The sequence below is a fragment of the Sus scrofa genome, chromosome 4 (assembly GCF_000003025.6).
Source record: "Sus scrofa isolate TJ Tabasco breed Duroc chromosome 4, Sscrofa11.1, whole genome shotgun sequence".
Lineage (NCBI taxonomy): Eukaryota > Metazoa > Chordata > Mammalia > Artiodactyla > Suidae > Sus > Sus scrofa.
Genome location: NC_010446.5, coordinates 93,551,003 through 93,577,845, shown reverse-complemented (window position 1 = coordinate 93,577,845; position 26,843 = coordinate 93,551,003). Strand labels below are relative to the sequence as shown.

Sequence of the window (26,843 nt, the reverse complement as noted above, 5' to 3'; positions counted from 1 at the left end):
AAGCTCAATGCCAGGGTGCCTGGGGCCAGGCCCAGGGCAAAGGGCAGACGCCCCACCCTGGAACTGAAGCGGGTAGGGAAGGGGTGCCAAAGCCGGGTCTTGGGTCAGTGCCCCCCCACCCCAACACGAGCTCCCTGCCCCCGGCTGGGCAGGATGTGGTGGCAGCTGCAGGAGGGTGGGCAGGATGTGGGGGTGGGGGCAGCTGAAACGAAGCCTGACAGTCATCTCCCCAGCTCCTCCCTTCTTCCTTCTCCACCCCCCACCGCCCCCTCCAGGTCACGTGGTTCCAGCCCAGGCTACGACGGACTATTTCCCCCTTTCCGCGGAAGGACATAATTGTCATCGCAAACTTAAGACACCACCGACTTCAACCGTACCACGCCTTTTTCTTGCCCCATAGCGCAAGAAGGAAAGTTTGCCAAATACACGTTTCTTTAAAGCCTTGATCACTAACCCTGGAGTGGCCCCTTTAAATGCAAATGAACCGCCCTCTCGCTCTCGCCCCCCCACCCCCATCCCAACTTCGCTCCTCGTGCCCAGACTCCGCCAGCTGCCATTGACGTCACGCGTGCGTCAGCGTCGCCAGCCCAACCAGACGGCACGTGGGGGGAAGAAGGTGGCCTTAAAGGGCCAGACGCTCTCGGCCACAGTTACACACAGTTAGTTACAGCTGTGAGATTTGGCCTTGAAAAAAGGAATGAGGTGGGAGGTGGGGAAATGTATTGAAACAGAAGCGAATGCAGGATAGACGTTAGGAAGGACTTCCCAGAGTAGGATGACCAGGCCTTTTCTCTAGATTCTCCAGAAGTTTGTGTATTTACCCCTGGGAGAGATCCGCAGGAGGAACAGAACAACTCTGAGGGTAAAGGAGACTTGGCATATATTACTCTCCTAGTTATAATTTCAGCCTTTCCTCTATCCCTGCCCAGCATGTCCACATTGGAAGGACTTCCTTCACTTCGGGGTTCTCAGCACCAAGAACAAAGGACATAGTAGTAGATTCTCAATTTAAGTATTTATAGAATGAATGGAGTGCAGTACAAAGCCACCTCTTTTAGGAGGCTTTCCCTGATTGCCCCACCCAGCCATGTGTAGCACATGCCAGAGCTAAAGACTAGCTCACTCTCTTGAACACCCACAGTGTTTAATGAGCTTGCATCTTTCTTCCATGCGTTAGTGACCACAAGGGCAGTGGCTAAGAGCACAGAACTTGGAATCATGAAAACACAGATTCCAATTCCGTTTATATAGTTTGCAAACTGAGTGACTTTGGACAAGTCTCTTCATCTTAGTTCTAATAACTGTCAAATGAGGCCAATGCTCCTTCGACCACAGACTTGTTATGAGGATTAAATGGGACAATTTCCTATTTCTAAGGCATAATAAGCGCTGAATAATGGTGGAGAGTAGGTTTTAAAATGGCCATCTCCCCCGCTAAACTTTGAGCTTCTTGAGAGCAAGAGCCCTGCCATACTGATTTATTCCCAGCACCAACACAATGCATGGCTTATAGTTGGTGCTTTTAAAATGTTAGTTGGGAGTTCTTGTGGTGGCTTAGCAGTAACGAACCCCACTAGTATCCATGAGGATTCGAGTTCGATCCCTGGCCTTGCTCAGTGGGTTTAGGATCTGGCGTTGCTGTGAGCTGCAGTGTAAGTCGGCAGCTACAGGTCGTATTTGACCCCTAGCCTGGAAACTTCCATATCCCGCAGCCCTAAAAAGACAAAAATAAATTTAAAAAAATAAAATGGTTGTTGAATGAATAAACATGAATGAATGAATGGTTTCAGTATTTCCTGAAATCTGACCTCCAACCCCACCCCCTGAAGTAGTTACCCAAAGGCAGAATACATTACAAGCACTCCCTCCAGTGCTCGGGTTTTAAGCTCTGTGGTAGAGCCTCAAGGTAGTGTTGGGGTGAGGCCCTAATCTCTGCGGTTGAACCAAAAGTATTATGCAAACAAGCCACAAATGATTGGTCTGCAACGGAGACCTGAGGGGGGCCTCCCCGCCTCTCCCCATTCCTGCTCAGCTGCTAAAACCCTGTCCCAGCAAACCCAGGCTGGGCACCTGTCAAGAACAGAGGACCGACACTGGGGAGCCAGAAGAGGGGAGCTTCTTGCTCCATGGGAGTCTCAGCCCAGACACTAGTCCATCTTTAGCCTTTTCTTCCCTGGAGCTTAGTCTATCCCCAACAATTCTCTCCCCCACTCTTCCTCCCATCTCCCACCACCACCTTCATTCCCTCCATGGCTTCCTAATAGTTATAGTGCGGGGTGAGAGGTACCCAAAACCTCCTATCACCTGATTTCAGCTCCTTGGCCAGAGAAGCTGTAGCCACCTCATCCTGGTTCAGCCTGTCTCGTAGCTGCTTATCAATTTGATTTTCAATATCTGTCACCATCTCTGAAGTAGAAGGGCTGACAGACAACAGAAGGGACTTCCTGCCAGGGGAGGAGCTATGAGCAGAGGGCAGCGAGAGCCCTCTCCTTCCTTGAAGACCAGGAAGAATCGGTGAGACCCTCCTTCAGCTGAGAGCAACCCCGTCAATCCAGGGAACCCTGGGGCAGGGGGTAGGTGTGGTGGGTATCCCCCACAGAAGTCTCCGGACAGCCTTCTTGCTGACTCCGCCCCCTACAGGGGTGGGAGGCCCTCCCAGGGGCACTCTGTGTTCCAGAAAACCCCAAAATAACCTGCCTTAGCTGTCCGGCTGCTATTTCTGTCCATCTTGTTTAATTATTCAAACCCAAGTTGGGGAGTGAACTATAAAAAGCTCTCCTACTTGGGGACCCAGGAGAGCTGGGAGACTGGCCAGGTTGCAATAGCAGCAGACCACAGGGTTTGGGTGAGGTCACTCGGTCCTGCCTCCTGCCTGAAAGTTCCATCTGCTGTTTGCTGGCTTCCTCTGCTAGAAGACGGAATCCAGGCCTCCCTCCCTAAACCTCCCTCATGCCCTCATTTCAGCATCCCTCCAACCCTGCCTTGCCTGGGAGCTGGGCTCCACCCCCATCTTCCTTTACTTGGGAAGTGCTTCCTCTCAGCCTCCTCCTTACTGACTGCTCCCTAGTCCTGGTTCTTAATCTGCAGGTAATACTGTCAGACCCAAGCATCAGCGACCACCGAGAGGGCTGGGGTGGCAGGGAGTAAAGAGGTCAGGTCAGGTGAACAAAACAGGGAGATGGACGCTGTGCTCTGGGAGGGCACTCTATCAACAGGGACGCTGGGAAGCACCGTTCTGGGTGGGGCAGCTTCCTGTCCACTGCAGGCACCAAGCCTCTTTGGGAGCTTCTCTTGGGGACTCTGACAGTATGTATAGCTGATGGGATGGAGAGAAGGCAGTGTGAAAGACTTACTTTTTTTTTCCTGGCCCTAATCCTCTTCTAGTTGGCCAGAAGACCAGTGTCAGTTTCCATTGAAACTGAAGCCCAGGACAAGCTGAGGGTAGAAAGCTGAATTTCCCTGGGGGCCAAACCCCTCCCACCACAGGCCTTTCCTAGAAAGGTGGGAACAAGGGGTGTGGTCATGGTTGCTAGGGCATGTGGGATCCTCACAGTGACCAACTTTTTATTTTTATGTTTTATTTTTGCTTTATAGGGCCCCACCCACAGCATATAGAAGTTTCCAGTCTAGGGGTCGAATAGGAGCTGTAGCTGCTCAGGAGGGGCTGAAAGAGAGCCTTGGATGGCCACGTGGATGTGGAGTTATATGATGACAAAAGACAAGGGGTCTTGGGCTCCAAGAGAGGAGGAGACCACACTGGGTGGAGGCAGCGACCCAGGCAGAGAGACCCCCACAGGGCAGTGGCTGACATGCCCAGCGGGGAGGAGGAAGCAGCAGCTGGAGACAGGGGAGCATGGCAGAACTTTCCAAAAGTCAGTGTGGAACCTGAGTGTTAAAAAAGAACCTTGGGTTTCACACTTGGGCCTATTTGGGGGCTTGTTCCCACACATTCCCTGTCAGCAGCGGCGGCAGCAGCAGCGGCAGCAGCTCCTGTCGGGTCCAGCCTGGCTCTTCCTGCTGCGGCTGCTACTCGAGAGCTATAAGGGGAGGTTGCTGAGGTAGAGGGAAGAGGCAGGCCGTCGCTAAGCAACCAGAGGCTATGTACCTGGCGGGCATAGGAGGGGGCCCTGGCACGGTTTATAGGGGGCAGGGGAGGCAGGGAGAGGGTAAAGGAGCAGGGTGGACAAAGCTCTGGGCCCTCCCTCCCATCCTCCTCGTGACAGTTACAGAAGAGAGGTGTAGTCATCACTCACTTAGTGTGTTAATGAGTCTAAGTATCTGATCCTTCTCCAGGATTGTGTGTGTGCTCACCTGTGTGATACTCCTCAGACTATCTCTTGAGGGCTGGCAGGGGTAGGGGTGGGAGCTAGGGGACAAAAGACCGGGTTAAGCAGCTTTCATTGGGTAATAGCAGGGGTCAAGGCCTTGCCCCATCCACTAAAAGGTAAGAGCTTGTACAAAGAGCTTGTGCAAAAACCAGAGGGTAGAAGCTTGGTAGGAGCTGGAATAGATGGGGAGGCTGTTTGGAACCTGCGCTGGTCTTCCAGTCAGAGACTCCACAGAGGAGAGGCAGCCTGGCAGCGGAGTCCCTTACTCATCCTCCAAGTCTCCTCGGTGTTCTCAAAGCTGAAGTTCTCTACTGAATTTCATCTTTTTTTTTTTTTTTTTTTTGCCATTTCTAGGGCTGCTCCCGCAGCATATGGAGTTTCCCAGGCTAGGGGTCTAATCAGAGCTGTAGCCGCCAGAGTCACAGCAACGCGGGATCCAAGCCACATCTGCAACCTACACCACAGCTCACGGCAACGCCGGATCTTTAACCCACTGAGCAAGGCCAAGGATCAAATCCACAACCTCATGGTTCCTAGTTGGATTTGTTAACCACTGAGCCACAATGGGAACTCCCATCATTTTTTTATTATTATTATTTTTTTAAATTTTTTCCGCTGTACAGCGTGGGGACCAAGTGACACATACATGTATACATACTTTTTCCTCCCATTGTTGTGTTGCGATGTAAGTTTCTAGACATGGCTCTCAGTGCTACACAGCAGGATCTCATTGTAAATTCATTCCAAGAGCAATAGTTTGCATCCGTTAACCCCAAGCTCCTGATCCCTCGCACTCCCTCCCTCTCCCCCCAGGCAGCCACAAGTCTATTCTCCAAATCCATGATTTTCATCATTTTTATTCTTTGATTTTACAGTTATTTCTAGGTTGGCTGGAGGTTGACAGAAGTAAGCATCAATAGGAAAGACTCTTCTTTCTCCTTGGAGCCCTGTCACCCACCCAGCCACACCTCTCACAGGTCTGTCAGGAAGCAGTTCAGGCCTTCCCGCTGTATCAGTACAGGGTTGTCACCACTCTTCTTCTTCTTTTTTTTTTTTTTTTGTCATTTGTCTTTTTAGGGCCACACTCACGGCACATGGAGTGTCCCAGGCTAGGGGTCCAACCAGAGCTGCAGCTGCTGGCCCACACCACAGCCACAGTGACGCCAGATCTGAGCCGCATCTGTAACCTACACCACAGCTCACGGCAACGCCGGACCCTTAACCCACTGAGCGAGGCCAGGGATTGAACCCGCATCCTCATGGATCCTAGTCCGGTTTGTTAATCACTGAGCCACGATGGGAACGCTTGTCATCACTCTTCTGTTGCTTCCCCCATTGACTCAGTTCCTATCCAGAAAGAGCACCTTCATTCAAAGAGCATTTGTTGAGCACCCATGACAGGGAAGTGACAAGGGGTGGGTACTGTGGTGGGTACCGTGGTGGAGGTACCAGTGCCTCCTGCAGAGTGCCAGCCTGCCTGCTGCTGCTTGGCAAAATCTGGTTCTCCCATCGCTCTCCACTCACATGTGTTGCACATACTGGTTAATAACTTCTTGCGGTCTGTCTTGGCATTGTCCCCAAATTCCAGAGGGAACGGGGTGTGCTTCAGCCCCGTCCTGCTCTCAGCAAACGCTAGGAAGTTGCTTCATCTCACACACTCCCAACTTGCCCTGAAAGGCTGTGTTGCTAGGAAGACACAGGGGTCAAAGAGACACTGCCTTAGTCCTGATCCATGAGAGAGTTTAAAAATTGAGGGTAAAAAGGGTATGAGCTTGGTATTCTCTTGTGGCATAGCAGTTAAGGATCTGATGTTGTCACTGCAGTGGCTCGGATCGCTGCTGTGGTGTGGGTTTAATCCCTGGCCCTGGAATTTCCACGTGCCGTGGGTGGAGCCAAAACCAAAAAGATATAAATGTATTTTGTTTTCATTCCTGCTTTATGCCAGACACCCTGAAAGGCATGAGATGTACTTTTCTCATCATCGTACAACGGCCCATCTGACATAGAATCATCATCTTCATTTTTGTTGTTGTTGTTTTTGTTGTCTTTTTAGGGCTACACCTGTGGCATATGGAGGTTCCGAGGCTCGGGGTCCAATCGGAGCTACAGGTGCCGGCCTACACCACAGCCACAGCAACACAGGATTTGAGCCACCTCTGAGACCTACACCACAGCTCACAGCAATGCCAGATCCTTAACCCACTGAGCAAGGCCAGGGATCAAACCCCCACGTCCTCATGGATACTAGTCAGGTTTGTCATCGCTGAGCCACGATGGGAACTCCTTCATTTTCATTTTATAGATGATGAAACTGAAGCTCAGAGATGTTAAGGAACATATGCGTATTCATTCAACAAGTGGTATGGGATTCTAACCCAGGCCTGCCTCTGCCCAGTCAAGGGTCGAGGAGGAAATGGTTTCACTATTGCCAAAGAAAGAAGAGAACCCTGGGAGCACGGTCACGGGAACATTGGAGGGGTCCAGGACACCACAGGAGAGGAGACCCCAGCACATAGTTAGGACTTTACATTCATGAATTCAGTGTTAAAAGTGCTCTCACGGAGTTCCCGTCGTGGCGCAGTGGTTAACGAATCCGACTGGGAACCATGAGGTTGCGGGTTCGATCCCTGGCCTTGCTCAGTGGGTTAAGGATCTGGCATTGCTGTGAGCTGTGGTGTGGGTCGCAGACACAGCTCAGATCCTGCGTTGCTGTGGCTGTGGTGTAGGCTGGCAGCTGCAGCTCCGATTCGACCCCTAGCCTGGGAACCTCCATATGCTGCGGGAGCGGCCCTAGAAAAGGAAAAAAGAAAAAAAGAAAAAAAAAAAGTGCTTGCGAGGAAGAAAAGGGTACTGAGACCGAGCATGGTCACACAGCACACCTCAAAGATGCTCAGGTCTAGGAGTTCCTGTTGTGGCACATTGGAAATGAATCTGACTAGTATCCATGAGGATGTGGGTCCGATCCCTGGCCTTGCTCAGTTGTGTTGGAGATCTGGTGTTCCTGTGAGCTGTGGTGTAGGCTACAAGGCATGGCTTGGATCCTCCATTGCTGTGGCTGTGGTGGAGGCTTGCAGCTATAGCTCTGATTCGATCCCTAGTCTGGGAACCTCCATATACCTTGGGTTTGGCCCCCTAAAAAGTGGGAAAAAAAAAAAAAAGCTCAGGTTTAGAAAAAGCCTAAGGAGAAGCCTGACACAGGCAGATCTGAGATCCAATCCCCAGCTCTGTCATTTCTAGCTGTGTGACCTTTGGTGAGTCACTGACCCTCTCTGAGCCTCAATTGCCTCAGTGATAACATAAGAGTGATACTCAGAAAGTGCTGCAAAGATTACATTAGATACTATAAATAACAGACATATGGTGCCTTGCTAAAGCCTCTCTCTTTCTATCCCCTGCAGAAGGAAAGGATCACATGGAACCAAGGCCAGATTCCAGAGTGGTGTGAATCTGACAGTGTAGTACCAGGATGCTCAAGACCTGGCAGAGGTTTGTGGAACATCTTAGCGGTTTCTCGCTCTCTTCTGGCAGGGGGCAGGGGAAGGTCATGTTGGAGGCAAAAGTGTTGAGAAAGGGCCAAAATAAGAGTCCTCTGCTGGAGCAGGTGGAATAATGGTAACAGACGACAGAGGGAACGCAAGCCCTAACTCCTATTTTCTGCCCGTTTCGCTCCTAAAACAGATCTTTAAAGTGGAAAGGTGAGAACTCTATAGCCCATTCGTTCAGTAACTTCCTATCCCCGGCCCTGGAAGGTTCTGCAGAGGCACGGAGGGAACTAGCACAGATGGTTGTGGTGGCATTGCCCCCAGTCCATGAGGAATTCTGGCGAATAGAAGGGGAGCCAAAGATTGAAAATATCAGCTTCCAGTCTTTAGGAGGAAGGAAAGATAGATTTTCAGAACTCCAGACTGGAACCGCCACCAGCATTTTATTTTTTTATTTTTTATTTTTTTGTCTTTTTGCCATTTCTTGGGCCACTTCTGCCGCATATGGAGGTTCCCAGGCTAGGGATCGAATCGGAGCTGAAGCCGCAGGCCTACGCCACAGCAAAAGCAACGCGGGATCTGAGACACGTCTGCAACCTACATCTCTGCTCACGGCAACGCCGGATCCTTAACCCACTGAGCAAGGCCAGGGATCAAACCCGAAACCCCATGGTTCCTAGTCGGATTCGTTAACCACTGAGCCACGATGGGAACTCTCCCACCACCAGCATTTTAGAAGGTGAGAGAGGAAAGCAGGGATCATCCGGGAGCTAGCTGGGGTCTGCTAACCCCTGAACACTCAAGTGAGCAAGGATGTCACCTCGGAGGTGGTTAGGACTGCTGAGCATCTCAGCTCACCCTAGACCTACTGATCACAACTTGTATTTTAGCAAGATTCAGAGGCGATTCAAATATACATTCATGACTGCCATAGGCCAACAGCTGTGGCTCTGATTGGACCTATAGCCCGGGAGCCTCCATATACCGTGGGTGTAGCCCTGGAAAGCAAAAAACAAACAAACAAACAAATATACATTCAAGACCGAGACCTTCTTCTCATCATAAGAAAAAAATTGCAACTATGTGTGGTGATGGATTATTGCTGATAATTTCACAGTGTAAACAATTATACAAATATTGAATCATGGAGTTCCCACTGTGGCTCAGTAGGTTAAGGACTCAAAGTTGTCTCTGTGAGAATGCAGGTTTGATCCTGGCCTTGCTCAGTGGATTAAGGATTCGGTACTGCTGTGGTTGTGGTGTAGGCCACAGCTGCAGCTCCAATTTGACTCCTGGCCTGGGAACTTCCATATGCCGCAGGTGCAGCCATAAAAAGAAAAAAAAATAAAGCCAGATTCACCCTGACCTTTCATACAAATATAGAATCATCATTACGTTGTACACTTGAAACTAGTATAGTGTTACTTGTCACTTATACCTCAGGGAGTTCCCGCGTGGCTCAGCGGGAATGAACCTGACTGGTATCCATGAGGATGTGGATTTGATCCCTGGCCTCACTTAGTGGGTTAAGGATCCAGCTTTGCCTTGAGCTGTGGTGTAGGTCACAGATGAGGCTCAGATCCTGTGTTGCTGTGGCTGTGGCGTAGGCTGGCAGCTACAGCTCCAATTCAACCCCTAGCCTGGGAACTTCCATATGCTGTGGATGTGGCCCTAAAAAGACTATATATATGTACATGTGTGTTTATGTGTATATAGTATGTGTATATACACCCCAGAAAAAGAGAAAAATACTGAAAAGCATTGCTGTGACCTATTCTTGGACCCTCTATAAGTTGAGTGATTTTAAAAGTGTCATCAAAAGCTAGGAGTTCCTCCAAGGGTTTCTGCCTCCAGGAGGGTTAGTGAGAGGCACTGTATGGGACCCAGTGGCTTTTTTAATTTTTTTTTTTAACTTTTTTTTTTTAGGTCTTTTTTTTTTTTTTAGGGCCGCACCCAAATTACATGGAGGTTCCCAGGCTAGGGGTTCAATTGTAGCTGTAGCTGCGACCTACACCACAGCTCATGGCAATGCCAGTTCCTTAACCCACTGAACAAGGCCAGGGATCGATCCTGTGTCCTCATGGATACTAGTCGGGTTTGTTAACCACTGAGCCATGACGGGAACTCCATTTTTTTTTTTTTTTAACTTTTTAACTTTTTTCTTTTTTGGTCACCCTGCAGCATACGGAGTTCCCCGGCCAGGGATTAGATCAGAGCTGTGGTTGAAACTGACGCTGCAGCTGCAGATCCTTTTTAACCGACGGTGCTGGGCCAGGGATTCGCCCTGCATCCTGGTGCTGCGGAGACCCTGTTGCACCACAGCAGGAACTCCTTCTTTCACTTGTCTTCAACAGTGGGCTTCCAAGAACACATTTCCTTTGAAGAGGCAGGCCACAGCTAAAAGATGTTTGAAAATCCTCTCTGCTCCGTTATGGAATATCTATGCTATGGAGTACTGCACAGCCTGGCAAAACATGGAGTGATCTGAGCCCACTGATGCACAACAGTCTCAGAGAGAAGTTGCTCAGTGAAAAAAAGTAAGATTCAGAGTTCCCTGGTGGTACAGTGGCTTAAAGATCTGGCATTGTCACTGCTGTGGCATGAGTCCGATCCCTGATCCATAGAACTTCTGCATGCTTTAGGCATGGCCAAAAAAAAAAAAAAAAAAAAGCAAGTCTCAGAGCAATCTATGTAATAGCAGGTCATTTATGCAAATAAGCATCTCTGGGTATACATGCATTAATCAGCTACTTAATGGTTAGTTGATTTTCATTCAGGGTCTCATGCTGTCACACTCTGAAAGGGTTTAGGCTTCCTCACATATTTGGCACCTAGGATGGGAGCCCTCAAGCAGGTGGAGTCCAGAAAACCTCTGAATTTTTCTCCCTCTTGTCTGTCTTTGTGGTCTCTCCAGGATGGGGGCTTCAGGATGGCTAGACTTCTTACAACGTGGCTTAGGGCTCTACAAGTATGTGTCCTAACACAGAGAGATCCGGGAATCAGTATTGCTTCTTATGACCTAGTCTTGGGTGTCGCCTAGTCTTGGGTGTCGCCTAGCACCACTTCTGTCACCCTTTACTGAGGAAAGCACAGAGGCCTAGCCAGGTTGTGGAGTAGAGGATGGAGCCTCCACCTGGTGGGGTTTGGCAAGGTTTTAGAAGAGCACGTGGGATGGGAAATGTTGTCATGGCCATTTTTGGAAAATACATTTTGCCACAAAAAGTTCATATAAGTGAATGCAAATATATAGAAAGAAGGTCTGGAAGGATCCATACCAAACTATCAATAAACTTTCCCTCTGGGGAAAATGGGGTGCAGATACGTTTTACCTTACCTTCACGTGTGTCACTTGAGTCTTTTGCATTGAGATGCAATATATGTTATTTGTTTCATGAAAAGGAAACTAAAGAGGAGAAGAAAGTAAAACTTTTGCTGTAAGCCTTTTGTAATAAAATTATTTGGGAGTTCCCATCATGGCTCAATGGAAATGAAGCTGACTAGTATCCATGAGGATGTGGGTTCAATCCCTGGCCTTACTCAGTGGGTGAAGGATCCAGCATTGCCTCAAGCTGCAACATAGGTCGAAGGTGTAGTTTACATCCTACGTGGCTGTGGCTGTGGTGTAGGCCTCTAGCTGCAGCTTCAATTTGACCCCTAGCCTGGGAACTTCCATATGCCGCAGGTGTGGTCCTGAAAAAAAGCAAAAATATAAAAAAATTTTAAAAAATTATTTAATAGATTGGTATTTCTGGGGAATGTTGTATAATGCATGTGAATTTCATGAAAGCATTTAATTAGGTTGATTATATTTTAAACAAGATGCAGAAATGTGGACAGCATTGTTATTTTTCTAGCTTTAGTTATTTATTTCCTTTTTGGCTGCATCCCAGGCATATAGAAGTTCCTGGGCCAGGAGTCAAATCTGAGCCTCAGCTGTGACCTATGCCACGGCTGCAGCAACACCAGATCCTTAACCCACTGCACCACAGTGGGAACTCTCCGGCTTTATTGGGAGATAATTGACATGTAACATTAAGTTGTACAATGTGATGATTTGATATATGAGTATATTGCAAAATGATTACCACAATAGGGTTAGTTAATACCTCCATCAACCTTATGCAATCATCATGTGAGTGTGTGTGTGTGTGTGTGTGTGTGTGTGTGTGTGTGGTGAGAACATTTAAGATTTACTGGAATTACTGTTGTGGCTCAGTGGAAGTAAACCTGACTAGTAACCATGAGGATGCCTTTTCTATCTCTGGCCTCACTCATTGGGTTAAGAATCTGGTGTTGCGGAGTTCCCGTTGTGGTGCAGTGGTTAACGAATCCGACTAGGAACCATGAGGTTGCGGGTTCGGTCCCTGCCCTTGCTCAGTGGGTTAACGATCCGGCGTTGCCGTGCGCTGTGGTGTAGGTTGCAGATGCGGCTCGGATCCTGCATTGCTGTGGCTCTGGCGTAGGCTGGTGGCTACAGCTCCGATTAGACCCCTAGCCTGGGAACCTCCATATGCCGCGGAAGCGGCCCAAAGAAATAGCAAAAAGACCAAAAAAAAAAAAAAAAAAAAAAAAAAAAGAATCTGGTGTTGCATGAGCTGTGGTGTAGGTCACAGACATGGCTTGGATCCTGCATTATTGCAGCTGTGGTATAGGCCAGCAGCTGAACCTCTAACTTGACCCCTAACCTGGAAACTTCCATGTGCTGCAAGTGAAGCCTTAAAAAAAAAGATTTACTCTCTTAGCAACTTTCAGGTATAGAATACATTATTCTTTTTTTTTTTTTTTTCTCTTTTTGGGCTGCTCCCGCAGCATATAGAGGTTCCCAGGCTAGGGGTAGAATAGGAGCTACAGCTGTGTCTGTGACCTACACCACAGCTCATGGCAATGCCGGATCCTTAACCCGCTGAGCAAGCCCAGGGATCAAACCTGCAACCTCATGGTTCCTAGTCAGTTCGTTTCCGCTGTGCCATGGCGGGAACTCCTAGAATACATTATTCTTGTCTACAGTTATTATGCCATATATTAGATTCCCAGAATTCCTCTTATAACTGGAAGTCTGTACCCTTTGACCAACATCTCCTTACCTCCCCACCTCTCATGGACAGCATCATTCATTCATTTAACAAATATTTATTGAATATCTACGTGTATGCATTGAACAGCTAAACCCAGAACATGCGTCCATTTTGAGGGCACATCTCAGAGAGTTCCCTCCATTACCTTATCCTTTTTCACACTTTTATCTGGAAAGAGAAAAAGCCTGCTTGGCAAAGAGTGGCATCTTGGTGTAAAAAAAACTTCAACCTGCCGTTCCCTGGTGGCCTAGTGGGTTAAGGATCTGGACTTGACCCAGAACAGGATTGTCATTGCAGTGGCTTGGGCCACTGTTGAGGCACAGGTTCAGTCCCTGGCCCTGGAACTTACACATGCCGTGGGCATGGCCAAAACAAAACAAAACAAAACAGCAACAAAAGCACCGTGACAATGACAATGATGAGGATGAGGATGATGTTCTGGGCTTGATTAACTCAGCCCAGCAGCTCTGTCTTAGAGTGTTTTACAGGGTTACAAACAGATCATAGCTGGAATCCTCACAAAGCCTTCCTCACATGTTTAATTGGCTGGGAAGGTCAACTGGAACACCTACACCTGACTCTTCCGTGTCACCTCGGCTTGCTCACAGCATGGCAGCAGGCTTCCAAGAGCAATTCTTCCAACACTGCCAGACAGAAGCTATACCATTTGTTATGACCTAGCTTCCAAAGTCACATTGCCTCACTTACAGTGTGGTTATGGGCCTGCCCAGATTCAAGGGAAGGGAACATAAATGCCACCTCCCCGTGGGAGGAATGCCAATGCCATGACAAGAGCATGCGGAATGGCCGATTTTGTTATGTCCATCTTAGAAAACACAGTCTGCTATATTAAGTAATTATCAGAGAAATTAAAACTAAACAATGATGCTTGCATTTTTCAAAAGAACTCAGTTAACGTAGAGTAAAAGCCAAGTTCTTCTGTATCAGGTCAGATGGGCTGTGATATTGCCGTGATGACCATCCCTCAAATCTCAGTAGCTTAACATAGCCAGTGCCTGGCTGTCTCTCCAGGGTGCCACCAGGTGGTGGCTCAGCTCATGACATGTCACACAACAGGTTAGTAGAGGGAGGCTCTGCTCCACAGAGTCACTCAGGAGGGACCCAGGCTGATAGAGTCTCTATCATCTTGCAGCTGTACCATCTGGGACACAGATACCAATGAAGGAAAGAAAGACTAGAGAAGCATGTGTGGGACTTTTGTCACTTGAACCTGGAAATGGCACACTACATTTCTACTCACATTTCATTGGTCCAAACTGTCTAACTGGAAGGGGCTGGGAAATGTAGCAGAGTAACTGGGGTTTTGGGTGAGTGGTGGTCTCTGCCAAATTGTGTATGGTCCCAACTAGGCCATACACAATTTGTCCTTCCACCTTACCTCTCAAACCTTTTCTCCAGCCAGCCACATAGCTTACCCCTTCACATCCTTCAACGTTTCTCCTCTGTGAAGCCTTTCCTGATCACCTATTTAAAATTGGAGCCCACCCCTTATTCCTCTCCTTTGACTATGTTTTCCCTGATCTGCTGTTCCCCTTTTCCAAAGTGTTCATTACTTCTTCTTTTTTTTTTTTTAATTGAAGTATAGTTGGAGTTGCTGTCATGGCTCAGTGGTTAACAAACCCAACTAGGATCCATGAGGACACGGGTTCGATCCCAGGCCTCGCTCAGTGGGTTAAGGATCTGGCGTTGCTGTGGGCTGTGGTGTAGGCTGGCAGCTACAGCTCTGATTCGACCCGTAGCCTGGGAACCTCCACATGCCATGGGTGCGGGCCTAAGAAAGCAAAAATAAATAAATAAAAATAAAAATCGAAGTATAGTTGACATACAGTATGTTAGTTTCAGGCATATAGCAAAGTGATTCGGGTATACATATACATGCACATATAATCTTTCAATCCTTTTCCATTATGGTTTATTACAAGATGTTGCATGCGGTTCCTTGTTCTGTTAAGGTAAATCCTTGTTGTTCAAAGCCCTTATTACCTGTAACACACTAAAGTATCTTCCTTTGCTACAGTGTCAACACCATGAGGGCACAGTCTATGTCTGCTTTGTTTAATGATGGCTCCCAGGTACCTAGGATAGTGCCTGGCACATAGAGGGCACTTAGTAAATATTTGTTGAAGGACTGAATTTTTAAAAATACTTGCTGTTGGCAAGGTTGTGGTAAGACTAACACTTCTATGCCCTCTGAGTGGGATTATAAATTGGTGCAGTACAGTTTTAAATAAACTTTTAATTTTGGAATAGTTTTAAATTTACAGAAAAGTTGCAAAAGTAGTACAGAGAGTTCCGTATGTCCCTAAAGTTAACATCTGACATTGCTGTGGGACATACGTCAAAACTAAGAAACCAGTATTAACATATTAACTAACCTCTAGACTTTATTCAGTTTCACCAGTTTTCCCCATTAATGTCGTTTTTCCTGACTAGGATCCAGTCCAGGGTACCACATGGCAATTGGCAATCTGTAATCTTAAAACCTGTGTGTTCCTTGCAGAGGAAGGGGCCCTCTTATGCTACGCTGGTTGTGGTAGAAAGGCAACTGGGAGGTTTCGCAAGCCCCACGAGGACAGGTTTGGGTTGATTTGCCAGAGTCAGGCTGGGTTTCATTCTTTTTTTTTTTGCTTTTTAGGGCCACACCCAAGACATATGGAAGCTCCCAGGTTAAGGGTGAAATTGGAGCTGCAGCCACCAGCCTATATCTGCCACAGCAATGCCAGATCCAAGCCCTGTCCTCGACCTACACCACAGCTCACGGCAACACCAGATCCTTAACCCACTGAGCGAGGCCAGGGATCAAACTCGCATCCTCATGGATCCTAGTCAGGTTCTTTAACCGCTGAGCCATGGAGGGAACTCCTGGGCTTCATTCTGGACCCAGGATCCCTGGCCCCAGTAGGGTATACAGTTTTCTCTCACCTTCTGCACCTTTCTTTGTTAATTGATATGGATTTTCTGGAGGACATTAGGCCACATGTAAAAAGTGCCTTTATAAAATTCCCACCCTTTGACACAGCAACTTCCCTTCTAGGAGTACAGTCCAAGGAAATAAACTCAGGCACAATGATTTACGTGCAAAGATAAGTCAGGAAGGAACCTTTGTAAACAATAAAACATGGTGCTGAGGAGTTTCAGTAAGCAGGGATTTGTTGGGAGATGCTGAGTAGCACTCAGGGTTATAAGGCGAGAGATGAGTTGACCTGGGAAAGGTGACACGCTGACTCCTCTGGGGATCCCAGTGCCAGAAACTGGTAGCTGTCTCTCCGGGGTGCTGCCAGTTGGTGACTCAGCTCCACTGGCTTCTCTTCCTGGGTGCCGCCCTTGGAATTCAAATTCCCACGGCAGAGGGGAGGAGAGTCTGTGTCTGTTCTAGAGCCTTGAGCCCAAGGTCTTATTCAGTGGGAGGCAGGTTCTGCTAACTATTAACCTCGCCAGTCATCTGTAGGGAGGGAGGGTCAGTTCCCTGAAGGAGAAGCCCCAGAGAGAACAATGGCAACAGAACCACCCCCACACCACACACAGGATTTGCAACACATAGCATTCTTCTATACATCAAAACTTAACCTGCTAGGAGTTTCCTGGTGGCTCAGAGGGTTAAGGATCTGGTGTTGTCGTTGCTGTGGCAAGGATTTGATCCCTGACCTGGGAATTTCTGTGGGTTGTGGGCACGGCCAAAAAACACCCCAAGCCTCTAGATGGTTATTTTGTAGTGGATGGATGAAGTAAATATGGCATAGCCCATTTAATATGGGGAAATGTTTACAGTGTTAAATGGAAAAAGCAGTTTACAGAATAAGATGCATAGTGTGATTCAATTACAAATATGATTGGGGAGGGAAGAATTAGGAGTTTGGGATTAGCAGATACAAACTATTATATATAGGATGGATAAACAAGGTGGAGTTTCTGTCATGGTGCAGCAGAAACAAATCCGACTAGGAACCATGAGGTTGCAGGTTCGATCCCTGCCCTTGCTCAGTGGGTTAAGGATCCGGCGTTGCCATGAGCTGTGATGTAGATCGCACACGCGGCTCAGAACTGATGTTGCTGCAACTGTGCTGTAGGCAGGCAGCTGTAGCTCCTATTCTACCCCTAGCCTAGGAACTTCCATATGCCACAAGTGTGGCCCTAAAAAGCAGAAAAAACCAACCAAACAAAAAAAAACCAGAAAAAACCAAGGTTCCACTGTATATAGCACAGGGAATTATATTCAATATCCTGTGATAAAACATGAGGGAAAAATATATATTTATCTGAGCCACTTTGCTCTATAGCAGAAATTAACACAAGGTAAATCAACTATATTTCAATAAAATTAAAAATATTCTTTCACACGCACCAAATATGATTGGAAGAAAATACATCAAAGTGTTACAAATGTTTATCATTTTGGCTTTTTAAATATTTTCTAAATTTTCTACAATGAATATGTGTTATAATCTGGAAAAGACTAATTTTTTAAAAGTTCAGTCTCTTTGACCTAGTAATTTGTTTTAGCATTTTTGTTGTAAGGAGATAATTAGAAATGTACCTAAAGAGCTTATACCCTAAAATATCCATTGCATATTTATATAAAATTCAGAACATTGAAAACAACTGTCCAATATTGTAAGAAATACATGAACAATATGGGCTCTATTATAGACATTGATAATGTTTTTGAGGAAAATTTAAAGACACTGAGAAAGGTTTTTCATGGCTAAATGAGTAAAGCAGAATCTAAAATTTCATACATAGTATGATCTCAGCTACTCTATTCAGTCTCTCTGGTTTAATTCAATGGTGCTAATGTATTCTTGTCATATGACTAAAAGCATGCCCTGTGGGACGGTTCTTCTCAGACTGTCTGTAGTGAAGGGCGACATCTGAAAATTTCCAATCTGTTATGGGCTGGTATTTTTGTGGAATACAATAAAAACTAGTTACTATTTTTTACTACTAGAAAAATGAAGTGAGACCTATAAAATATAAACTCAGTCTTTTATTATTAAATTCAGGGGTTAAAACTGCTGGCTGTTGAGGTTTTGTTTTTTTTTTTTTTTCTTTTTACAGATGTACCTGTGGTATATGGACATCCCCAGGCTAAGGATGGAATCAGAGCTGCAGCTGCTGGCCTATGCCACAGCCACAGCAATGCAGGATCCTTAACCCTATGAGCAAGGCCAGGGACTGAACCCAAATCCTCATGGATACTAGTTGGGTTCGTTACCACTGAGTCACTGTGGAAACTCCTAAGCTGTGAATTTCTAAATGCTTGCTCTCAAGTTCTGCGTGTATCCAGTATTGGGCCAGGAAGAGCTTGTGGTGCCTAGTCTGAGCGGCACTGCTCTAGAACAAGGGACACGCCACTCCTCACACCATAGCCTGTGTTGGCTTCCCTGTTTATAAAACTAGTCTAAGTTCATTGTAATAACAGCACAGAAAGATACATCATCACCAACACATTATTGTTTTACTTTAGCCATCCTAGTAAGGGTGAAGTGGTATCTTAATATGATTTTGATTTGCATATCACTAATGCCTGGTGATTTCGAGCATTTTTTCATGTGCTGATTAGCCAGTTGTATTATCTTCTCTGGAGAAATGGCTATTCCAATTCTTTGGCCTTTAATTGGGCTTTCTTTTTTTTCCCCCTTTTCTGGCTTCACCTGCAGCATATGGGAAGTTCCCTGGCCAGGGATCCAATCCAAGCTGCAGCTGTGACCTGCACCATAGCTGCAGCAATGCCAGATCCTTAACCCACTGCGCTGGGCTGGGGATCAACCCACACTGCCTCAGAGACACCAGATTCTTAACCCGCTGTGCCACAGCAGGAACTCCTGGGCTTTTTGTTTTTGAGTTGAAGAGTTCTTTATACATTGTAGATATGAGTCCTTTGTCAGATACAGGATTTGAAAATATCTTCTTATTCCTTTCTTTTTTTTGTATTTTTAGGGCTGCACCTGTGGTATACGGAAGTTCCTAGGCTAGGGGGCGAATCGGAACTGCAGTTGCTAGCCTATGCCACAGCCACAGCAACATGGGAAATGGGCCACATCTGCAACCTACACCATAGTTCACGGCAATGCCAGATCCTTAACCCACTGAGCAAGGCCAGGGATCAGACCGGTGTCCTCAGGGATCCTAGTTGGGTTCGTTACCACTGAGCCATGACAGGAACACCTATCTTCTTCCATTTTGAGTTGCCTTTTTATTTTCTTGAAAGTGTGTTTTGAGGCACAAGTTTTGAATTTTGATGACATTCAATTAATCTACTGTTTCTTTGTCTCTGGTGCTTTCAGTGTCCTAAGAAACCATTGCCTAAGCCAAAATCATGAAGTTATATCCGTGCCTGTAAGAGTTTTACAGTGTTAGCTGTGATGTCTATGTTTATAATCTGTTTTGATTTTTGTCTGTGGTATGAGGTAGGGGTCCAACTTTATTCTTTTTCATGTGGTTACCCAGTTGTCCCAGCACTATTTGCTGAAAAGGCTATTCTTTCCCCATTGAATTGTCCTGGCATGCTGCATTTACATTGTTGATGTCAAATCGTCCTCCAAAGAGGTTTCACTGGTATATATTCCCACCATCAGACCTAAGTGCCTGTATCTCAGGTTGGGTATCAATGGTTAAGAAAAGACTTGATAGGAATTCCCATTGTGGTGCAGCAGAAACAAATCCGACCATGAGGATGCGGGTTCAATCCCTGGCCTCGCTCACTGGGTCAGGGATCCTGCCTTGCTGTGAGCTGTGCTGGAGGTCAGAGACATGGCTCGGATCTGGTGTTTCTATGGCTGTGGCATAGGCTGGCACCTGTAGCTCCAATTTGACTCCTAGCCTGGGAACTTCCATATTCTGCGGATGTGGCCCTAAAAAGCATAAAAGAAAAAAAAATTAAAGACTTGATAAACTGAAACTCATCAGGGAACAGTGGCATGAGAGGGTGGGTTGAAGGAAGCTGAAATGTTTCAGAGAAGAGAAAAATGCAGGGAAATATAAACGCTGAGCAGATGGACCTGAATTTAAAGACTTTCTGCCTCCTTACCAGCTGTGTAGCCTTGGGTAGTTACCTAACCCGCTGAACCCCGCTTTCATCATCTGTTGAACAAAAATAGCAACCTCTGACTTTTGTAGAGTTGTGAGGAGTAAATGTATGTAAATATCCCAGCAATAATGGTAACTATTGTGACTTTTCTACCCGTAGTGTCTGAGGCTGAGATCATGTGGTCGTGGGGGAGCATCGCAGTGGGATAGTGTTGGAGCCATTTGGGGAGTGTGAAACTTTTAATGATGACTGATCATGTGTAGACACTGGGATCCACTGGTATGTCACTGTCACCCAGAGCGAGGCAGTACTTGAAGTCTTTGCTGTGACACGTTAAGTGGGGGGAGAGAGGATGTGACTGAGATTGAATGTGACAGCAAGACAGATCCTGAGTGACAGAATGGAACGGAGTGCAGGGAGACAGGCTGCACCGGGCAAACTTGGGTGCGCCTGCCCAGGAGGAGCTGCTTGGGAGTTCAAATGTCAGGACAGGTGTCTGTCTAGACGGTCCCCTCCTCCAGACATCCCCTCCTGCTTCCTGAAAGCTGGGAGAGAGGAGGGGGGCTTTCCTCATGGACAGGGGATTCGATCAGAGTGTAGAAGCTACAATGCTAAGGCGCTGCAGCTCGAGCACACTTGGTGCTGTCACCCAAGGCTCAGGAAAAGTACCTGCTGGAAATGAGCACAAAACGGGTGGAGTCGAATTCCGACTGGTTTCTCCTCCTCTTGGCTTTAGTCTTCAGCGTGGCTGATAAAAACAGAATCGAAACCTAAGCATTCCTTCCTCCTCTCTGTCCCCTGGGGGAGGGAAGAGAGGAATAAACGCCACATCTCATTAAGCATTTATGAGCTCAGGCAGGCAGAGTAGGCCCACAGTGGGGGCAGGCAGGAGGCTGGGGGAGGCTGCAGGAAGGACTCCCCCCATCACCAGGGAAGATACGTTCCAGAGCTGAGGGGCCTGCTCTGCAGGAAATGAAATAAGGGGTTAACAACAGAGGCGGGGGTGACGGCTGCTTTTATTAAAATGAAATCAGAAGGGCCACAGGGATGGAAGTTGGGTAGATGTGGGGACCAGAGAGACAGTGGCAGAGACAGGGTTGCAGACCTACGGAAATTGCCTGGAAGAGTCAGTGCTCTGGTGCAAGGACCCTGAGGGTGAGAGAGAAAGGGAAAGGCGGCTCTTCGTACCATGTGAAACTGAAACAGTGACATCTTAAACAGGAGTGACCCAAGGTGACTTTATAGACAACATATAAAAGATTGGCACGGATTTTCGTCTGAATAGGGAAATGGGGACTTTTTCTCAGAGCTCGAAAAGAAAGAATTCAAGCCCTGATTAAGGATGCACAGAGGGCAGGGGTAGGAAGGAATAAATACCCCAGTGACCCACATGTAAAACAGACCGTAAACAAGGGAGTGAGATCTGAGGTTAACGGAGGGTCATCTTGACTCGGCCGCCACGGAGGGCGACAGTGTCACAGTGCCACGTGGGCATCAGTGAGGGCTGTCTGCCAGGGGTGAGGGTGCGGGGCTGCAGGGTGTGAGGCTTCCCAGCCGCAGAGCAGCCTGGGATTCAGCAGGGCAGAAACACACACTGCTGATGCAGTGGGGTGGGGGCAGGGATCCGGGCCCTGGCTTTGGGGTCTGCAGAGAGAAGGGAGGCAGGGGGGGTATCAGGCCACTCACTGGGGCAGTGCTTATAAATATTGAGAAGGCAGCAGCAGACACAAGAGCAGTAGCCTTCGTAGGCCAAAGGGCAGGCCCGAGGTTCGTTCCCTACCACCTGGCTGGTGCAGTTCTCAGACTCAAAAGCCATACAGCCAGACTCCAAGGCAAGGCTCACTTTAGCCCAGTTAGAGGCTCTGCCTGTGGCCCGGTGCTGGCAGACAAACTCCTCCCAGTCAGGGAAAGGGTGAGACCCCCTTGAGCTCTGCCTAGTCCCGAGCTCTGGGTGTCAGCAGGGGCGTGGAGCAGTGCACTAGTGTTGAGAAAAGCATCCAGCGAGGTAAGAAGGGCTTGCATAGCACCCACTGCCTCGGTCACTTCCGCAAGAATTTCTTGTTGAGGAGGAAGATGAGAAGGTTGACATTGACCTTGGCCTTATTGAAGAGTTTCATGACAGCCACACCCTCGTACTGGAGCTGCAGGAGGTCCTAGGAGGGAGGGAAGGGGCAGGGGTCCTCACGGTGGCCTCGGTGGTCCACAAAACACTAACATCTTGGAGCCTGACATAGTCATTGCGCATTGAAACCCCCTTCACAGATGAGGAAACCGAGGCCAAGAGACAGGTACAGAAACTTGACCAAATGTCAGTTCAAGCAGAGCCAGGGCTTGACATCATTTAAAAGGCAAAACAGCAAAGCTAACAAGATTTGGATTTAAAATGACTGCTTCCCTGAACACTGGCCTATGACTTAGGCCAGCTTCTTAACCTTTTAGCCCTCGGAGCCTGTAAAAGAGGGATAATGCTTGAGCGCCTCGGAGAGGATTCAGTGAGGTAACGTGTAAAGTCCCTGACACGTGATAGGGCTTCAAGTATTAATTCTGCTCTGACCTCGCCAGCCCACTCCACTCTCCTGGTGCTAGACAGGGGGTCCGTGTCCAGGCACGAGGTCAGAGAGGCTTGGGCTGCCAGACAATCACCCTTCTCTTCGGGAGCAGATGAGAATTCCCCGGATTGGGAGGGAACAGAGCTGAGGTGCTCCGAGGCCCAGGAAGCAAGGCCAGCCTGCCATCTTTCGGCTGGCACCTAAAGCCCATTGGGCGTCTTGAGGGCTCACGGGAGGGTCCCCTTACCTGATACTGAAGCTGAAACCGCTCCATGTCCACACCCAGGAATTTGGCATTGACTTCGAACTTTCCCGCCTCGTCTCCAGGGGTGATGTCGAAGATCACGTTTCTGAAGCTATCAAGAAGAGAATTCAAAACGGGGAGCCACCGCCTCGCTCCAGGGCCACAGCCCCACTGCTGCTCATGCCAGGCAGTGGTGCGTGTCACCCAGAGCCAGAGCCAGAGTCCCCTCTATCACTCTCAGGGACTCTCTTTCTCCTCCCAATTTTACTTCTGCCCACCACATCTCAGCACTTTTATCTGCTTGGCCCTAGTCCACTGTTCTCTCCTCCAGGACACTTTCCCAGCATCTTCTGCCCTGGGGTGTCCAGAACTGCGCCAGACCACACCCACTGCCCTTAACTCTCTGCAGAGGCCTGTCTGCCCCATCATCCTAACAGCTCCTTCAAGGCAGGGTCCATGCTTCTCCTTCCCTCCTGCTCGGTGCTCAGCCGAGTCCGACCCCCAGGTTGGGGCCTGGGAAGGGGCTGACGTTCTGCCCGCCAAAGACACATACTGAGAGGTGGGAAGATCTTCAATTTCCACCAGGACACCCTTCTCCAGGAGCTGGGCAGCTGTGTAATGGAGTGATGGCTGCTTCTTTCCTTTTCCAGAACTCCTGATGAAGAAAAGGCCCCATGGGAGTTCCCGTTGCAGCACAGTGGAAACCAATCTGACTATTATCCATGAGGATGTGAGTTTGATCCCTGGCCTTGCTCAGTGGGTTAAGGATCCAGCGTTGCTGTGAGATGTGTAGGCCAGCATCTGCAGCACTGATTCCACCCCTAGGCTGGGAACTTCCCTATGCTGCAGGTGTGGCCCGAAAAAGCAAAAAAAGAAAAAGCCCTAGAGAATTCGTCTAACAACCTCTTCAACACCAAAGACACTAGTTCTCTCTGTGGCTGGTAGGAAGGAAATTAGATCCCGAGAAAGACTTCTCCCTTCTCAAAGGAGGGGCTGCACTTGAGCCCAAGATGGCGAGTGAGACTCAAAGACCAGGGTCCGGAAGGGACCAGGCAGTGCTGGGGTGAGATGTCCCTTTCAAAGCTGGTGAAGGGTGGGGCAAAGGTTGACGTGGCCATGAGGAGAGGTCATAGATAACCTTCAAAGCTAGGAAGGAAACACCTACTTGGAGCTGGGGGCCAAGTGGTCCAGGCAGGCTCGGATGTACTGGCTGTAGTAGTCGCCCTGCTCCTCGTAAAAGGTGGTCTTAGCGCTCAGGCCCTGGAACGTGGCCTGGAGCTTCACCAGCTCTGCTTTCCGCCGCTGCCGGTGCCTGCGCTGGTTGCGGATGTCCTGGGGTTGGGGGGACAAGGGACGGGTGAGTTGACCCTTACTGGCAGCCTCAAGCCCAAGAACAACTCATGGTGAGGATCTCCAGGAAAAGAAAGATTTCAAGGCTGTTTTTTCTAGGAGGAAGACAATCTTGAAACTCTATCCCAAACCCTCAAAGGATGTCTTTGGGGCTTCTCCCCCACTGGGAAGTAAGTGTTCCAAGTTTCCTTGTTTTTGAGTAAAAGAAAGTTGCAAGAAAACTCCCTTCCCTGACTAATTTTGAGAACTTTCCTTCAAAAAGGACCCTTTGGAGGTCACTTGGCCTTCTCCTGGCTGGCAATAACTTTGGGTGGGCACCTGCCAGGCAGAGGCCCTTGAGGTGCCAACACTATGCATGCACGCACACATGCACATGCATACACCCCCCCCCCATGCCCAGGCGGTTACCTTGGCCAGTTCATCCACCAGCCCCTGGTAGCCATCGCTGGCTCTGACCAACCCCAGGCCCTCGAGTCGACGCAGGTTCCGCAGGACACGCCGTTGTTTCTCTGCCAGCGGCAGGAGGGAGTGAGCTGTCATGGAGCGGTGTCGCCGCAGAGGCTCTGGGGTCTGGGCCTCACAGGCCTGGCGTCGGCACATCAGCCGCTTGTGAGCTGCTTCCTGGGGGGCAGAGATACTGGAGGGGTCCAGCAGGTCCTATCCAGCCGGGGGTTCAGGGGAAGGGATGGGGCGGGCTGGGGTGGGGTGGCTTGTGAAGGACATCAAAATATATAGCCTCAGAGACAGAAGGGCCTGTGAGTCAGCACAGAGGAAGTGGCCAAGGGAAACCCAACAGAAGTACAGCATAAAGGATCCCAGATAGACACTGGGTGCGACTTCTCAATTACGGAGCTTTGTCATGGCTCCAGGGGATCTGGAGGCGTTTCCATCTTCTGTCCTGTTTTGGGACAGGCCTCTACCGGCTGTCCCCACCTTTTCTCTGTGAAGCCCCTGGCTGAGTCTGCCTTCCAGCTGGCCCAGCTTGCCTTGCCCCCCCCACACTTACCACCTTCTGCCTCCAGGCCTCTAGGCGGCCCACTCCCTCTGTTGGGTGCCAGCCCTTTGGTGCTCTTCAAGGGAGCCTGCCCAGACTGCCTCTCCGCACCCCGGACAGACCCTAGCACTGCATCAGGGGCTGGAGTCCCAGCAGGGCTCACTCTTGCTTCAGTCGGGAGTAGGGAGGGAAGTGGACTCCAGGGACTCTGCAGCCTGAGGGCCTCTGGGGGTCAAGGGCATGGGCCTGGGCCCTGCAGAGCCTGCATTACTGATGAGCACAGGCGTGGCACAGCTTGTGGCAGGCTGTGGGTGGGGTCCTGGGGAAGGAATTGGCCGCGCTGGTGCGGGGTGGGGGGGAATGAGACAGCACCTGCGGGCCAGCCTGGCTACTCACTTGCTCTCTGGAAGCTGAGAGGGACAGGATCTCCTTGAGGGTGTCCCCAGAGTGGAACTGCATGATGTCAGCCAGCATCTGCTTGGTGCTGTAGGAGGAGGGGCGCAATGGGGGAGAGGTAAGGGACCGGGGAGGGTCTGGACCCGAGGCTGGAAAGGGGGCGGAGTAAGTAGACCCCACTCCCCCATCACGGCTGCCAGGGACGCTGAGGAGGTGAGGAGAGAGCGACAGAGGGAGGTGTTGTGAGAACATAACCAGGAGGAAGACTTGAAGGTGGGGTGACAGGCCTGCGGTGCAGAACGACCACGGTTCTGAACACACTGTGCTCTTGTACCACTGTGTCCTCTGCCTGCAGCGCTTCCCACAAACGGTCTCCCTTTGAGTCCTTCAGCTGAAGGACACACTTCCTGGTCTGTGAGCCCCTTCCTGACCCAGGTGGCCCTCTGAGCTCTCCTGCACTTGACACCCACCTCTGTCTTGGTGGCTCTCTGATGTGTGTTCACCCCCCAGCCCCGCCCCACTGTAAGGCCTTCAGTGGCAGGACTGAGCTGAGCACCCAGCTCACTGGTTTACAGGACGAATGGCTGAGTGGGAGCCAGGGGCTGGAGGCTGCCTTGTTGGCAGGGGATCAAGGTGGTGAGCTGGCTCTTCTTCTGCCCAGATGATGACCAGCCCAGCCCTGCGGCGGCTCCTCCCTCACGTGCACAGAACTGGGGATGTAAAGCTCCAAGCCCGTCTCCTGACCGCTGCTCACAGGACAGAGAATTAGAACACAAGCTCCAGCACAGACGGGCTGTGGGAATTTAGGCAAGTCACTCAACCCGAGTTTTCTTGCCTCCGCTGCTCAGCAGGGAAAAAGTCATCTACCTCCCTGTTTGTTCCTGAGATTAAATGACGTACGAGAAAGCATGTGGGAAACAGCACCACAACATGCAAGCATTTGTGTTGCCAGTGTCCTAACTATCCCTGTGCCTTCAGCCACAACAGGCTGCCAGAGGAAGACAGCTGAGACTGAAGCAAGGAGTCAGTTAGGCTTCAAGGAGAACTTTCCTCTGGTTTTTTTTTTTTTTTTTTTTTTTTGTTCTTTAGGGCTGCACTTGCAGCGTATGGAGGTTCCCAGGCTAGGGGTTGAGCAGGAGCTGCAGCTGCTGGCCTACACCACAGCCACAGCAACTCAGGATCCAAGCCACATCTGTGACCTACACCACAGCTCACGACAACACCGGATCCTTAACCCACTGAGCAAGGCCAGGGATTGAACCGGCATCCTCATGGATGCTAGTTGGATTTGTTTCTGCCGCACCACAACAGGAACCCCCAAGGAGAACTTTCTGAAGGATAAGAGAGCCCAGGAAGAAGGTGGAATGTCCACTCCAG

At 49.1% G+C, this 26,843-nt stretch overlaps 1 protein-coding gene and 1 long non-coding RNA gene across 6 annotated transcripts in view; one reads left to right on the top strand and one right to left on the bottom strand.

Annotated features, from left to right (window-relative positions):
* Positions 1,712 to 26,560, top strand: LOC106510129. 4 transcript variants are annotated; one of them, XR_001308329.2, is made up of 5 exons: positions 1,712 to 2,514; positions 5,204 to 5,305; positions 7,727 to 7,814; positions 23,377 to 23,456; positions 26,128 to 26,560. It is a non-coding gene; the product is annotated as an uncharacterized LOC106510129 (long non-coding RNA). The 4 variants fall into 4 exon arrangements; XR_002343415.1 differs by lacking the exon at positions 5,204 to 5,305 and having other exon boundaries at positions 1,712 to 3,087; XR_001308331.2 differs by lacking the exons at positions 23,377 to 23,456; positions 26,128 to 26,560 and adding an exon at positions 9,992 to 11,344.
* The window catches only part of IQGAP3 (IQ motif containing GTPase activating protein 3), a 60,917-nt gene continuing 55,004 nt past the window's right edge, over positions 20,931 to 26,843 (bottom strand). The window contains exons 33-38 of one of the 2 annotated variants that reach the window (XM_013996957.2): positions 25,467 to 25,554; positions 24,485 to 24,697; positions 23,892 to 24,058; positions 23,280 to 23,381; positions 22,730 to 22,838; positions 20,931 to 22,086 (exon numbers count right to left, since the gene is read on the bottom strand). In XM_013996957.2, the coding sequence (XP_013852411.1) occupies positions 21,973 to 22,086; positions 22,730 to 22,838; positions 23,280 to 23,381; positions 23,892 to 24,058; positions 24,485 to 24,697; positions 25,467 to 25,554 (793 nt within the window). In that variant the 3' untranslated portion in view covers positions 20,931 to 21,972. The remainder of the gene's footprint in view (positions 22,087 to 22,729; positions 22,839 to 23,279; positions 23,382 to 23,891; positions 24,059 to 24,484; positions 24,698 to 25,466; positions 25,555 to 26,843) is intronic. The other variant, XM_021089671.1, reaches the window with a different exon arrangement.